Genomic DNA, 16738 nt, shown 5'->3' with positions numbered 1-16738 from the left:
AAAGAATGATTTGTAATTACCATTGTTTCTATTAGAAATGTGAGTTTTTGTATCAAGGTCATGCTATCCTCCTTAATTTCAACATGCTAGAGTAATTTGTGTGACGTTGTGATTATTCATTAGGAAGAGAACTCTTCCAATAATGCATTAGGAGCAGAGCCTTTTAAGTGTTCAGATATTAGGAGCTCAGTCATAGTATTGGATAGAGACAGTCACAGGGTGAGGAAAAGGGATGCTTACTTGCTATCCTAGTAATATCAGGGATAAGTGATGAAGGGTGAGTGACTAAATAGAGAAGTTGGTTTTTTCTTAGAGAGGTAAGTGGAATTTTCCCTAGATTGCTGTTTAGCAGTAATAGATCAAAGTAGTTGAAAAAAGTTTGGCTTTTCTTCTATCATCCTGGCCACTATTCCTGAAGAAATAGACTGTGAGGAAACTTCTTTCTCAATCTGTAATTTTTATTAATGATATTTTGATAAAACTTGGTAATCTTCGCAGTTAACTCACCTAGAATTACCATGCCAACGTGTATTAATTCCTTATAAGTATGTAGTTCAGCAACCAAGCAGATTTACTTCTAACACATTGTAATGCAGTGTGTAGTTCAAACATTCTTATCAAAAGTGTTTATTTTCTTTGGTACAGGGAAGTTGGAATGTATACCCCAGTAGTCTTAGAGACACATCTATGACCAATGCAAGCTTAAAATTTCTTTACGATCTCCTGTTTTATTAAAGTTTCATATAAGTATCACTGTTCCATAATATATTTATGTTTGTGTTAAGTATTTTTCTCTGATCTCCATAAAATATCTATATCAAGATTATGCCATGTTTATTTATGACATTGATGATCCTCTAGATTATCACTGAGTATTGATGTGGATATAGAAATCCCAATTTAAGAAACACCCATCAAGGCATTCTGTAACTTGTCTCATCATGAAACTATCCGAATTGGGAGGATTTTCCACTTTAAGTGAAGATTTACCCTTGTGACATCAGTATGCCAAAAATTGAGTGAGAAAAAAGAAATCATTCACATAGGGGCACTGTGCCTAGCAGGTACTCTTGACACACAGCTGATGTTCAACGAATAGTTCTTGAATGAACTAATATAGTTTCTAAAAACTAATCTCTGGTAAATAAGAAAAACTAAAAGCTTAAGAGAATGTTTCGAAGTACAGGGGGTCTTCTTAAGTTGCTGGACAGGTTTTTTTAGTTACGAGGTAGTATACTTTAAAGGTCAGTTAGACTAAGGTCCACACCTGCATTTTTTATCTTAGGATTTATCATTCCATAATTAGCAAGATACTAATATATCTTGTATTAGAGTGGAATAATGTATTGATGTGATGTGATAACGTAGTTCCTCAAAATGGAGGTAATTTCTGGTCTTTTTGGTCTTGTTCATCTGATTTGGAGAAGGGCCTGATGGAATGGCCTTGCATAGACTATATATGCCTGACTACATTGTCCGTTTCAGTCACCAACACTCCTGGACATCTTGGGGACATTTGGGGAGCTTTCTGACCTATTACCATCTCTTTGTTTCTCCAAAGTTGTTCTTTTTACATGCCTGCCCTCAGTAAGGAATCCCTAACTTAGTAGAAGTAAACTGGCAGATTCAGTCAGGACATTTCTGAACCCTGCAATAATCCTTTCATAATCACATCAGAGTGCCACTCTAACCCTGACATGTATTCAGTGCTTAAGTCCCAGGCGCTTTGCTAACACGTTATTCAACACAGTCTTATGAAGTGGGTACTTTCTTTCTCCTCATTTTATAGACGAGGAAACTGCAACCTATCAAGGAACTAAATTTAGCTAAGATGACACAGGATTCCCATCCATGGACTTCAGAGCCCAACCTCTAGATCGCTTAGAGTGTGTGTGATTATGAATTTATTAAATTTCAGGAAAAAAAGGAGAGGAGCCAAATACAACTTATCCATACTCTAAGACAACTAAAAAAGATGAAATAAGGTTATTTGTTGGATATAAAGCTAGATTTCCTCTTTTAGGGAAAACTTTGAGTCTAGATGGCCTTGATTTCTTCAGATTTTGTTTGGAAGGTACTTCCTTATTTTATGAAACAGAGCAAAACACAGACTCACTGATAGATTCTAAGGCAGTTGGTCAGATGACACAGAGGGAATGCCCAATGCAGTGTGGATCTGAAACCCTTCCTAGATTGTAGCCCCCAGCTATAGTAACCTCCCCTCTCGTATTCATCCCTATGTCCTTGCTCATGTGCCTACGCCAGCGCCTGGCACGTAGTAAGAACTTAAAGATTTGTTAAATAAATGTTTACTTTGATACTCTATTTGTATTTTATTTGTATTCTACTTGTATTTTATATTTTATTTTTATACTCTTATTTTATATTTTGTACTATATTTGTCTATTGGAGGAGAAGAGAGGTTTAAGGAGTACAAATAAATAAAATTAAAATGGAAGGGGCCAGGAAACATTAAAAAAATAAAAGAAAAGAAAAACTTGGATTGAGTTTGCCAAACAATTCAGAAGAAGAAATACATAACTGAGAACTGGCCGAAGGATGTTAAAGCTTTTCAGATTCATCGTCTGCAGAGTTTGTTAACATTATGAAAACTTGAACCAGCTAGACTGAGGGGAAGAAACCTACCTCTAAGAGTTATAGAGAAAGTTAAATGAGATGCTATATGTGACATGCAGCTTCAGACTTGATCACAGAAGGAACTCAGCATTGTTAAGTGAGCAGGCAGGTATTGCGAATGTGCAACATAAACACACAAACACAGTTCCTTTCCCGAACTCTCTCCCCTCCATAGCTGCAAGCCACTTCTTGTAAATCCCTCCTTTTCTTGCGATCAGACCATTCTTGATAGTGTTAGAGACAAAGAAAACTAAGATAACCAAATGTTTTCCAGCAAAAATATAAAGGAGATCAGGGCTGTTTGTCATCTCCTTAATAACAACAGTGACTTCACTCATCTGACTGGCTAGGTGGTCACACATATTTTGTGCCATCCCTCCAAAAGTTAATTGCTTTCTTTCATAGTCCTTGTGGAATCTAAAGCCTTTCTAAGTGAAGTGAAAGGTGCTCAGTGGTGTCCAACTCTTTGCGACCCCAGGGACAGTAGCCCGCCAGGCTTCTCTGTCCATGTGATTTTCCCAGCAAGCATATTGGGGTGGGTTGCCATTCCGTTCTCCAGACAGTCTTCCAGATTCAAGGTTTGAACTTGGGTCTTCTGAATTGTAGGCAGATTCTTTACCATCTGAGCCACCAGGGAAGCCCAGAAGTAATTCCTTAACACCTGCATTCCCCTACCAGAAAGTCCTAATGAGATCTCAGAGTCCATTTGTAGGAGGAAATGGTTCAAATGTAGGAGGAAAAAGTCCATTTGCATGTTTCAGTTCAGTTCAGTCACTCAGTTGTGTCCAACTCTTTGCAACCCCATGGACTGCAGCACGCCAGGCCTCCCTGTCCATCACCAACTCCCAGAGCTTATTCAAACTCATATCCATTGAGCTGGTGATGTCATCCAACCATCTCATCCTCTTGTCATCCCTTTCCCCTCCTGCCTTCAATCTTCTCAGCATATGGGTCTTTTCTAATGAGTCGGTTCTTCACATCAGGTGGCCAAAGTATTGAAGTTTCAGCTTCAGCATCAGTCCTTCCAATGAATATTCAGGACCGATTTCCTTTAGGATGGACTGGTTGGATCTCCTTGCAATCCAAGGGGCTCTCAAGAGTCTTCTCCAACACCACAGTTCAGAAGCATCAATTCTTCAGCGTGCTCAGTTTTCTTTATAGTCCAACTCTCACAACCATACATGACTACTGGAAAACCCATAGCTTTGACTAGATGGACCTTTATTGGCAAAATGTTGGACCATGGTATAGCCAAGCAAATCCAGTGAAATAATTCTTGTCTCTATTGATAAATATAAAAGTTCTTGCCTCTGTGTTGGAAAAACTTTGAAAGAAATAGCATCAAAATATCACCTTAAATCTTAAGAGCAAAAGTCCCACTTAATCATCTTTAAGCACACTTTAATCTCTAAGAAGAAAAGCCTAATTATTTTCAAATGTTTAGTATTAGATCAAATATATACACTCTGGATACATGGGGCCTTACCAGGTGGCTGAGGTGGTAAAGAATCCCCCAGCCAGTGCAAGAGACACAGGCAGGAGATGCAAATTTGATACCTGGGTAAGGAAAATCTCCTGGAGGAGGAAATGGCAACCCATGCCGGTTTTCTTGCCTGGGAAATCCCATGGACAGAGGAGCCTGACGGGCTGTAGTCCATGGGATCTTGAAGAGTCAGACATGACTGAAACGACTGAGCACATACTCACTGGATACACTGTAAATACCTCTCATATAGCTTATGAGCATATCAGTTCAGTTCAGTTCAGCTCTGTCTCTCTGTTTGCAACCCCATGAACCGCAGCATGCCAGGCCTCCCTGTCCATCACCAACTCCTGGAGTCCACCCAAACCCATGTCCATTGAGTCGGTGATGCCATCCAACCATCTCACCCTCTGTCGTCCCCTTCTCCTCCTGCCCTCAATCCTTCCCAGCATCAGGGTCTTTTGAAATGACTCAGCTCTTCGCATCAGGTGGCCAAAGTATTGGAGTTTCAGCTTCAACATCAGACCTACCAATGAACACCCAGGACTGATCTCCTTTAGGATGGACTGGTTGGATCTCCTTGCAGTCCAAGGGACTCTCAAGAGTCTTCTCCAACACCACAGTTCAAAAGCATCAATTCTTCTGCGCTTGGCTTTCTTTATAGTCCAACTCTCACATCCATACATGATCACTGGAAAAACCATATCCTTAACTAGATGGACCTTTGTGGACAAAGTAATGTCTCTGCTTTTTAATATGCTGTCTAGGTTGGTCATAACTTTCCTTCCAAGGAGTAAGCGCCTTTTAATTTCATGACTGCATGGGTGATCCCATTTTATAAAATTTGTGTCCAAGCTTTATTATAAAATATTTTTGGCAACTTATTTGTGTGGAATATGTTCTTTTCAGCAATATTTTAAAATATTTTTTCATATTTTATTTGCAATCCTGTTTTATTCACTTCCCTAACTTTGATTATATCCTATTTCATTCATTAGCCTAACTGATCATACAGTTCTCATCTATATTATTTTATTTATAAATAGATATTTCTGATATAATTTTCAGGACCACATTTTGTCACAAAAAAATTTAAATATCTTTATTGTGGGATTCTAAAATGTTCTATCATGTATCTTTTTTATTAAGTTAATAAAATACTAAATTTCTGTGAAAAATTGTAATCATTTGTTGAAGAAAGGTAATAAACTATATTTGCATGGATTTATATAACTTTTCTATAAAATTAGATCTATTTCTGATGATTGTACTTATAAGAAAGTATGTTCTTACAAATTTGAATGTAATAGAACAATAAAATATACAAAAGGCCTATTTTAACAAAAATTATGAAAATTCTATAAGGTTTCTTGGTTTCACTTTCTAAAGTCAGCTTTGAGGGAATAAGGAGGAAAATCTCCAAGGTGGTTAATCGGGATTGAGGGACTTTGCACCTGTGGTTGCCTTAGCAGATGCATGCCTTAGCAGGCATGTACTTCAAACACTGAGTAACTATTAAAAATAGTGGAATGGTTTATACCTGTTTAATGGTTCCCAGGGCTATCCCTTAGAAGGTAGCTTTTATTTCCTAGCAATAATGAATGATTTGGGTGGATTCGTGCAAATCATTTTAGCCACTTTCCCACTTGACCTGTGACAAACATGCATAATGTGATATAACCACGGTTCAGAGCTATAAGTGATGTGAATGGAACCAGTACATCTGTTCTTGGCTCTTTAGCCATCAGGTCTTTCTCTAGATATCTTTGAACTGAATCAAAGAAACAAAACAAGAAGCAACACCCTTCACCTGAATCTAGGATACCTCCAAGTTGATGGGCTATGACATGAACCTCATGTATCTTTTATTCTTTGATTTGACACCCACCTCTTAGATTGTACTTTTCTGGATGAGAAATAATGAAGTATAGTAATTATGTAATATGTTTATACTGTGTGCGTGCTAAGTTGCTTCAGTCGTATCTGACTCTTTGCAACCCCTCTTTGCAACGGACTGTAGTCTGGCAGGCTCCTCCATCCATGGGATTCTCCAGGCATGAATACTGGAGTGGGTTGCTGTTTCCTCCTCCAGGGGATCTTTCAGGCTCAGGGATTGAACCTGTATCTCTTAAACATCTCCTACATTGGCAGGCAGGTTCTTTACCACTAGCACCACCTGGGAAGCCCTTGTTGAAGCCTTGATATTAATGGTGGATTATTTTTAGCACGATCTTTTTTTCCCCATTGTTATTTCATTATTTTTTCCTCTGTGACCCTGTCCCTTCTCAGGGATCAGTATTTTTTTTTCCACTTTGTAAGAGTTGGAGTAAATTTTTAGCGAAATATGTCACAGGGTTGACCTCCAAAAGTTGTTTTGGAGTGACCTCACTCTGCATGACTATTACTGTTGTCTTTAGGCCTTCATTTCCTCTCACCCTACCTGACCGGTTCTTCCAGTGAATGTTATCCAGTTTAAAAGATCACATGATCTTTTCTTTCAATGCCCACACTTAATTACTTGTCAACCCACTACTGATTCTGTCTCTCAGGGTCTCCTCCTCTCAGCATCCCCTTGTATCTGGAACCTGATTGTTACACTCCCTTCCTGGTCCTCTTCTCTAAAATTCTTCAGTGATTCCACTTGTTTTTTTCTTTTTTTTTTTAATTAAAAATCCAGATTCCCCCTCCCCCCCGGGAAATTCCTTTAGTATCTGGCAGTTGCATGTGTCTTTTTCCTCTTTTCAGTTCAGTTCAGTTCAGATGCTCAGTGGTGTCTGACTCTTTGTGACCCCATGGATTGCAGTACTCTAGGCTTTCCTGTCCATCATTAACTCCCAGAGCTTGCTCAGACTTATGTCCATTGGGTCAGCGATGCCATCCAACCATCTCATCCTCTGTTGTCCCCCTCTCCTCCTGCCTTCAGTCTTTCTCAGCAAATGAGTCAGTTCTTCGAATCAGGTAGCCAAAGTATTAGAGTTTCAGCTTCAGCATCAGTTCTTCCAATGAATATTCAGGACTGATTTCCTTTAGGATGAACTGGTTGTATCTCCTTGCCATCCAAGGGACTCTTGCCATCCAAGGGACTCTCAAGAGTCTTCTCCAACACCACAGTTCAAAAGCATCAGTTCTTTGGCGCTCAGCTTTCTTTATGGTCCAACTCTCACGTCCATACATGGCTACTGGAAAAACTATAGCTTTGACTATATGGACCTGTGTAGGCAAAGTAATATCTCTTTTTTCCTCTTTTGCTCTTCTCCCACTCACACTCCAGGTACAAACCTTGACAAACCACTTGCATTTTTTAGAAACTTCAAAGTAAACTTGCTTCTAGGACTGTACACCCTATTTGCTTTACATGAGATGTATATCACATTTTATCTAGTTGTTTTTATTTTTCCCCTTAGGCATGAGTTCTTGGGGCAGAGTCAGTTTTTTCACCCTTCATCTTGGTTCTTAACACAGGAAGTAAGGATGGATGCTGAGTGAGTGCTGCTGGATGAGTGAGAGGGAGTGAGCCAAATCCTTATAATTTTGCTTGCTGTTTCCAGAGTTCCTGTGCAGATTAATTGGTTTCTTTCTTCCTGTCCTCCTTCCTTTCCTACTGGCCAAAATCTCTCAGTGGCTTGCCTTTTCCTACAGAATGCATTCTATGCTCATTATCACTTATACCCTCTAGTCGTCAGTCTTCAGTTGGCCTGTCCAGCTGTACTTCCCATGTTTCATCTTATGCGTGTATTAGTCTCACAGTCATGTCCAGCTCTTTGCGACACCATGGTCTGTAGCCCACCAGGCATCTCTGTCCATGGAATTCTCCAGGCAAGAATACTGGAGTGGGTAGCCATTCCATTCTCCAGGGGAGCTTCCCAATCCAGGGATCAAACCTGGGTCTCCCACATTGCAGGCAGCTTCTTTATCATCTGCGCCACCAGGGAAGCCCATGTTTCTTCCTGACTACTTCCAAACCTATCTCTTATCCATTCTTTTATCATGCTCTATACCATAACATCCCTGTGGTTTTAATCATGCCACACCCTCACCCATTCATTGCCTAGCAGTTTCACACTTGGAATGTCCCCTACCCCTGTTAGAATTAATCCTCCATTCTGTATCTTTCTATATTCTAATTTAATTTTTTTCCTCCATTATTATATATATCACATTCTGCTTTGAATGACTGTCGTTGGTTTTTGTTTTGTTTTTGCATATCTATTTTCTGTTAGATTTGGCTTCCCTGGTGGCTCAGTGGTAGAGAATCCACTTGCCAGTGCAGGAGATGTGCATCAGGTGGCCAAAATATTGGAGTTTCAGCTTCAGCATCAGTCTTTCCAATGAATATTCAGGACTGATTTCCTTTAGGATTGCCTGATTGGATCTCCTTGCAGCCCAAGGGACTCTCAAGAGTCTTCTCCAACACCACAGTTCAAAAGAATCAATTCTTTGGTGCTCAGCTTTCTTTATGGTCCAACCTTCACATCCATACATAACTACTGGAAAAACCATAGCTTTGACTAGATGGACATTTTTTGGTTAAAATAATGTCTCTGCTTTTTAATATGCTGTCTAGGTTGTTCATAGCTTGTCTTCCAAGGAGCAAGCATCTTTTAATTTCATGGCTGCAGTCACCATCTGTAATGATTTTGGAGCCCCCAAAAATAACTTCTGTTACTGTTTTCCCATCTATTTGCCATGAAGTGATGGGACCAGATGCCATGATCTTAGTTTTCTGAATGTTGAATTTTAAGCCGACTTTTTCACTCTCCTCTTTCACTTTCATCAAGAGGCTCTTTAGTTCTTCTTTGCTTTCTGCCATAAGGGTGGTGTCATCTGCCTATCTGAGGTTATTGCTATTTCTCCCGGCAATCTTGATTCATCCAGCTTGTGCTTCATCCAGCCCAGCGTTTCTCATGATGTACTCTGCATATAAGTTAAATAAGCGGGGTGACAATATGCAGCCTTGACATACTCCTTTCCTGATTTAGAACCAGTCTGTTATTCCATGTCCAGTTCTAACTATTGCTTCTTGACCTGCATGCAGATTTCCTAGGAGGCAGGTCAGGTGGTCTGGTATTCCCATCTCTTTAGAGAATTTTTCAGTTTGTTGTGATCCACACAGTCAAAGGCTTTGGCATACAGGTAAAGTGACTTGGGGCTATTCAGCTACAGGTAGCTACAGGCAAGGTAACTTGGGGCTATATAGTCACTCTGGAAAGAACAGGTGTTTTGACTTGGTTTGAATCTCTGTGATGCCACAGAAAGTTATGTGATCTCCTTTGTATATTTCTCCCAGTTTTTCCTTTGTATATGTCTCCCAGAAGCTAGACAATATTACAAAATGTGCAACATTATAATGCAGATTAAATGAAATAATGTATGTAAAGCATATAGCTTAATACGGTGGCCTGTGGCAGAAATACAATAAATGCTCATTATTATTGTTGCTGTTCCTAGTATTAAAGTATTGAAGAAGGATATTGTTTTGTTTTCCTGAGCTCTTAGTATTAATGGTTTTCATTTAATCGTGTGACTCCTTTTTAGCCAAATATAACTGAAGCTAGAGATTACCACATTAGCCTGTGGTTAAATCAAAACCATTATTTTTACTATGTTACATTCTTTTATTACTTATTCTGATATTTCAACATTTTCCTGGCAAAAAGGACTGTTTACTTCTTTAGTTTTTCCACCAACAGAGGGCCAAGTTTCCAGTATTTGTGAAATGAATGATTCAAACTTGAATCCTTTTAAACTCAGTCTTTATGTTGTTTTGCAGTAGAAATTATGAATTGAATTTCCTACTTTTAGAGTTATTGAAAGTTTGCCACGTGGTTAGAGGAGCTTCTTTGGTCTGCCAGGCACCTAACATGTTATTTTCCCACTTTGGTGAAATTATATTGAGTGTTTATGTTCATAACCTTGACTGTGCCATCTTTATGGACGGTTTCTTGTACTGTCCATAGTTTAGCAAGAACTTGCTAAAATTGCAGTCAACTAAAAGAAGGGAGATCTAATAATATGTCTTTATAAATTGGTAGGAAAGAAATTAAGTGTTTTGTGCTTATTATCAGTTGAGTTTCCTAAAAATTAAAATTATGGGAAGATGATTCAGTATGAGGAAATACCTAATATCACTTTCCTTTTTTTCAAACTAGAGTCATGATGGAGTCATCAATAAAAATGGTCAATATATAGCCAGCAAAAATAAGCATTGGTAATATATATTTAGCATGAATTATATAGAATTGGATATATTATCATCTACATTGGTAAGAATAAATCAAGAAATTGCACTGGAAATTCATACCTAGATCCTGGCAGAGGAATAGCATATTTCCAGAGACTAAAATAATGGAAGAGGAGAGGCAGTCAGCTCCCATTTCACCAGCTGGTAATGGTTGTGATAGATAACATTTAGTAGATAAATTGTCAGACACTGTGAACATCAGTTAATGTGTTCATTATCTCAGGCAATTTTAAATAAAAATTCCTATGAGATAGGTATCATTATTTTTATGTTCATTTTGTAGATGAAGAATCTAAGCCTTCAAAAAGTAGTCTACCCAATGTCATACAGCTTGTGAAAGACCAATACAGAGGCTGAGATCAGTTCAACCTATCATTAGTCACATAATCTCAGTGCCATGCTGATGAGGCTACAAACCTTTCTGTGGATTGGAGTGATGTCAGAGAACAGGACAGGACTTCTTTAGGAGTGCAGTAGCCCTGGGCCAGAGCAGAAGCACCAACCAGCCTAACCACCACTAACAAGGGCTAGCAAGATGGGGGGTTGCAGGTTGGTAAAGAGATGACTTTGTTGTAAAGCCTTCATGGCAGTGACACCATTTTAAGCTCTATCAGGAGGGGAAGCAAGATTTAGAACATATGATTTAGATACTGTTTCCTGAAGCTACTTTCAATAAAGAATTTTGCAGGTCATCCCGCTCCAGTGCAGGGCCATTTTAGCCTGCAGAACCTAAGCAGAGGAGAAAAAGTGTAGATACTGTTGGTGTAGTTACTTCTTGATCCTAGATATAAAAAAGACACTTTTCTAATCATTTCCATCTGGCTGTGAAAATGGGAAGGTTTGATCAAACAACCCATGGAAATGAGGTTTTGTAACCAGCACATGAGCTTTCTATGGATCCTGTTTGAGTTTGGCCTGTCAGTAATTTTACCTTAGCTTATTCCCAAAATCTACCATTAGAATCCCATTAATGCCCTATTGGGCTTCCCAGGTGGCACAGTGGTAAAGAATCCATCTGCCAATGCAGGAACTGTAAGAGACATGGGTTTGATCTCTGGGTTGGGAAGATCCCCTGGAGTAGGAAATGGCAACCTGCTCCAGTATTCTTACCTGGAAAATTCTGTAGACAGAATAGCCTAGTGGGCTACAGTCCATGAGGTTGTAAAGAGTCAGACATGACTAAACAACTGAGCATGCATACCAACACAACACCCTTTTAGACATCCTCTATGATTTAGCAAAATAATTACCCCATAGAGTCACAGGTACCCGTAAAAGTAATAAATGGCCTCCCTGAGATAGTTTACAAACAAAACAAGAAAGTTAAGGAAAAAAAAAAAACAAACTACACATTCCCACCACACACAAACCATGAAAACCAACCCTACATATGAAATAGATCTCCCATAGATAATAAAGAGTTGGACACGACTGAGCGATTAACATTTTACATTTTGCAGATAATAAAAGGTTTATATAATACCAAACATCTAGTCTGAGGGAAATAAAAGCAAATATGGCTGCAATGAAATAAAGTCAGAGTGAAATTTCATAACAAAATGAATGAATAAAAAGTGATATTTTAAGCAAGCATTGAAAGTAAAACAACATTTTTTTTTATTCTAAGACATACATTTTAGCTTTTAACATGTCTGTAATGGGGACCTTCTTAATGACAGCCTCTTTTGAATACTTGGAGTCAAGGTAATGTATAATGCCCCTTTTATTAATAAATCATGGGAGAAATGGTGTTATTTCTGCTTAATTGTCCCTGCCTTTGGTCTCACTCAGCAAAACCTAGGGCTTTTACCATGAACTGCATGGCTTAGTAAGATCTGGTCACCCAGCTGCTTCTCTGACTACATCTCCTAGGATCTTCCCTCTTTTTTAACTCTGCCATCTGCTACAGTCATACTGGTCTCCTTGCTCTTCTCGGACCATCCAAACATGCTTCTGCCTCTAGACCATTGCCCTGTTTTTTTCCTCTGCCAGGAATGCTTTTCCTGCTAAGAACTGCGTGATTCACTCTAACATCAACTTTATATATGACACTTTCTTACTTAGATTTTCCCCAGCCATCTTATCTAAAATTGCATTATTCTTATACTCCTTATCTACCTTTCTACTTCATTTTTCTTTTTGGCACTTATTATCAAATGATAGATATTTCATTTGTCTTGCTTATGGTTTGTCTTTCCCAATAGAATATAAGTTCTGGTAAAAGCAGGAATTTTTGTCTGTTGTCTTCATTATTGAATCTCCAGGCCCTTGAAGAATGCCTGATACAGAGAAGTCACTTAGTAAATACATGTATGCTGAATATAAAAATAAATAAAATATGGATAAATATATTAAAATTTGTATAAAGATAATGTGTTAAATTTAAAGCAATACATTGATGGGTTCCATGCTCAAATGTTGGTGGGTGACTTGGGAGGAGGTGTGACTGTCACATACAGCTTGTCTAATGGAGTGTGGACTAGGTGTCACGTGTCTTGAGATATAAACCTGCCTCTGTTACCAGCTGAATGGAATGTAGCCAGTTAATCCCCTGGGCCTCCAGGCTGGACTGAATAATCTATATGGATGTTATAACATGTCAGTTAATTGAGCATTCTGCTCAAAACAGTTGAAAAGTGAGAAGCAGGAAAGAAAAGCTGAAGATGTGAAACTGTATCTTTTAACATAAATATTATCACCACAAACAGTGGTAAAGAGAGAGTTATTGCAAAAGAATTTTGAGATTACTTGTAGTTCATTTTCCTTTGATTTATAAATAGTGAAACTGAGGCCCAAGGTTTGAGAGATTTATCCAAAGTCAAGTGCTTTGGTTGCAGACCTTAGACCTCTACATGATATCTCTGACTATACTGGCGACTCTTCAAAAAAAATATTCTTGTGCTTTTTTAAAAAAATATAATATTCATCTTAGATTCAAAGAATTCACTTAGTGGCAGGAATGCATAGATCAGCTGATCTCTCTTTGTGATCTAACACAGCTTACGGAAGAGATTGGAAAACTGGAAGATAAAGTGGAGTGTGCTAATAATGCCCTGAAAGCAGATTGGGAAAGATGGAGACAAAACATGCAAAATGATATCAAGTCAGCATTTACAAATATGGCTGAGGAAAACATCCTCTATTATGAACAGGTAATTAGTGATATGCGGTATTGCTTTCTTTTTAAAAAGTTATCCTCTCTCTCACTTTCTGTTTGTCTTGTATTGAAAGAGTCTGTTCAGGAACCAAGTGTCACGTTCAAAATCCTCTTTGGTGGCTCAGTGCCAGTGGAGCTGCCAGTTAATAGAGCATCACTAAACCCACGCACCAACACTACTGTGTTTACCTGTAAGAAGGTGATGAGCTTTCCTTCCTCCACAGCATGCCCATGTGCCTAATTTGAGCTGAGCTTGATGTGAGAGAGAATTTTGCTATCTTTATGTAAAACTCAGAATATAGGAGAAAGGAAAAGAAGTAAATGCCATTTTGCACTGGTGGCTCAGACAGTAAAGCATCCGCTTACAATGCGGGAGACCTGGGTTCAATCCCTGGGTTGGGAAGATCTCCTGGAGAAGGAAATGGTAACCCACTCCAGTATTCTTGCCTGGAGAATCCCATGAATGGAGAAGCCTAGTAGGCTACAGTCCATGGGGTCGCAAAGAGTTGAACACGACTGAGCGACTTCACTTTCTTTCACTTTCAAGATTAAGACTCAGGATGAAAGGAAGCGATTTAAGTTTAAGAAGTAGCCATAAGAAAAACCCAAATGTAATATTTATTAATGAAGCAGACAAGAAATATAAAAACCACCATGAGTTGTATTCATGACTTTTAGCAGTTATACTGAAGTTGTTTCAACCAGTGCCAAGTTGAAATGGTTTCATAATATATTACATAAAAAGCTACAAATATTTTAAATGTTACAACTGAGCTTATTTAAACACTGATTTTTTTATTTTCTTATTTTCCTATTATTTCCCTAATTTTAAACAATACCAATAAACTGAACAGACTCTTATATAAGAAAAAAAAATTAAATGCTACCGTTTTGTTTTGTTTGTCTTCCCTTCAGTTTCTTGTCTATTATTTCCCTAATTTTAAACAATACAAATAAACTGAACAGAATCTGATATATGAAAAAAAAAATTAAGTGCTACCATTTTGTTTTGTTTGTCTTCCCTTCAGTTTCTTGCTTTGGCAGGATCTGACATCTTCAAAAATCATTTGATCAGGCTTCCTAACGATTCTCCTATCTGATTAAAATTTCATTTCCTCTTCTTTTCTTACCCGGGCTTCCCAGGTGGTTCAGTGGTAAAGAACCCTCCTGCCAATTCAGGAGACACTGGAAACACGGGTTCTATCCCTGGGTCAGGAAGATTCTGTGGAGAAGGAAATGGCAACCCACTCCAGTATTCTTGCCTAGAAAATTCCATGGACAGAGGAGCCTGACTGGTTACAGTCCATGGGGTCTCAAAGAGTTGGATATGACTTAGCCACTGAGCATGCATGCTCCTTTTCTTGTATTGTTTGCAAAGTCAGGAAAGAAAGAGAAGTTTGAATGAGCAGGAAATTAGTTCAGAGCTTATACCTTACGTCCCTTCCATCCGCACCTTTCCTCTGTAGCTATTCAAAAGGTCAAAAAAGAGCATTAGTTCACCTTAGTTTAGTTCTGTTGGTTTTGTTTCTTTCTTTCTTTGTTTACCTTAGGAAAAGTGCCTAATCAACATTTTGCTTTTCAAATGATTGTCTTTTTTGAACACAGTAGTATTTATTTTCAGTGAATTTTATGCTATTGCTTGCTTTACCTAGCATATTCTGAACATACTTTTCTTAGAAGGTATATATTAAAATACATCTTTAACCTTATTTCTGTCTGAATATATGACTATTTGAAATTGATACATTAAGAAAACTATATTTTGTACTCCGTAGTGCTTGCCAGGTTAAAGGTACTGTAAAATACTTTATATTTTGCAAGATTATCTAACTGATACTGATATTTTCATTCAGCAAGAAATACCTGAGCCCCTACAACCTCCAGCCTCTGTGCTGGGTCCTGGAGAGACCACAGTATGCAAGACAAACACAATCTCTTCCTCATGTTACAATTAACACAAAACATTATAGTAAAAAGTATAATGAGATCCAGGACAGGAAGACTTTGCAGGGGCATCTAACCTAATCTAGAAGGAAAGAGGAAGATTCCTCAGAGGATATATTTAAGCTGAGTCCTGAGTAATGAATGAGAGGTAGCGAGGTTTAGATGTGAGGAGTTCCAGGCAGAGAAGACATGCACAAAAGCAGAGAGGTGAGAGAACATGTTCAAATTACCGAGGTTCCTTTGGGAGAATGGTGGAGTGGAGATAGCGTTGAATTGAAAAATGAGGCTTGTAGAGGAGGGAAATGTGTCCCTCGACCCTCATAGGATCCCTGGCTGGGTCTGAAAGTGAAACTGACAAAGATAAATTCACAGGAGGAAAAGCACACAAGTTGAATGAATGTAAGTTCTTTGTGGCACAGGAGCCTTCATCAACAAGTCAAGATCAGAAGAAACAGATCTGAGTATTTTTATGCCAGGTTTGATGAAGATTAGGTTGTTAGGTAGAGAGGGGTAGGTTAAGGAGTATAACGTAAGCACAGTAAACTGAGGGAGACTTAGCAAGGCCTTTTTGTTAGGAGTCTTCTCATGTCCTTTGGCTTCAGAGGCAAGGATGCACCTTTCCTCTGGGGGTGAGGATCCCACCTCTTACTTGAGGATTTTATGACTTGCCTCAGGAGATAAGGGTTGGAAGAAGGTCAGAGTGACCTTTCCGTTTCTATTTCTCAAACTCATTCATCTTAATATGCCAGCGTGTCATATTTTGTGTTAGTATGTCCTGAACCCAATTAGGCTGAAGAGGGCCTTAATAAGCTTTGTCTTTTATTTCTCATTCTAAGGGAAATGGGAAATGCCATTAAAGAGTTTTCAGCAGGGAAGAGACAATTTGGACTTGCCTTTTAGAATGGTCACCAGGCTGTATATGGGTCATAGTGGAGCAAAACGAAACATATTGAGCCTGGTTAGAAAGTGTGGCAACAAAGACATAGAGGTGAACTGACATAGAGGTTTCATGGCAGCAGGCTAGAGATTGGAGGACAGATTTAAATGATTTTCTTTTTAGCAAGTGGGGTTGGAAAGGATGTTTTCTACATTCCCTTTTTATTCTGTATTAACAACCTTAAGTAAATTAAAATATCTAAAAGGAACTCCCCATAAGTCTCAGATTTTGAAATGATTTAAAATATTTCTGTTAAAGCACGTATGTCACTATATGCTTTTTTTTTTACAACTCTGTTTTAAACCCACAGAAATAACTTCATTTCTCTTTTATGATAGA

The 16738-nt window shown here is 38.5% G+C and overlaps 1 protein-coding gene across 4 annotated transcripts in view; it reads left to right on the top strand.

Annotated features, from left to right (window-relative positions):
- The window catches only part of SNX7 (sorting nexin 7), a 107949-nt gene that overhangs the window by 73395 nt on the left and 17816 nt on the right, over positions 1–16738 (top strand). For 3 of the 4 annotated variants that reach the window (XM_043460568.1, XM_043460571.1, XM_043460569.1), the window contains exon 8: positions 13361–13513. The exons of the other annotated variant lie outside the window; for it this stretch is intronic. In XM_043460568.1, coding sequence (XP_043316503.1) covers positions 13361–13513 — 153 coding nt within the window. The remainder of the gene's footprint in view (positions 1–13360; positions 13514–16738) is intronic. 4 annotated transcript variants of the gene reach the window in all.

The sequence above is a fragment of the Cervus canadensis genome, chromosome 2 (genome assembly GCF_019320065.1).
Source record: "Cervus canadensis isolate Bull #8, Minnesota chromosome 2, ASM1932006v1, whole genome shotgun sequence".
Taxonomy (NCBI): domain Eukaryota; kingdom Metazoa; phylum Chordata; class Mammalia; order Artiodactyla; family Cervidae; genus Cervus; species Cervus canadensis.
The sequence above is the reverse complement of the archived record's forward strand: the minus strand, read 5'-3'. Positions and strand labels throughout refer to the sequence as shown.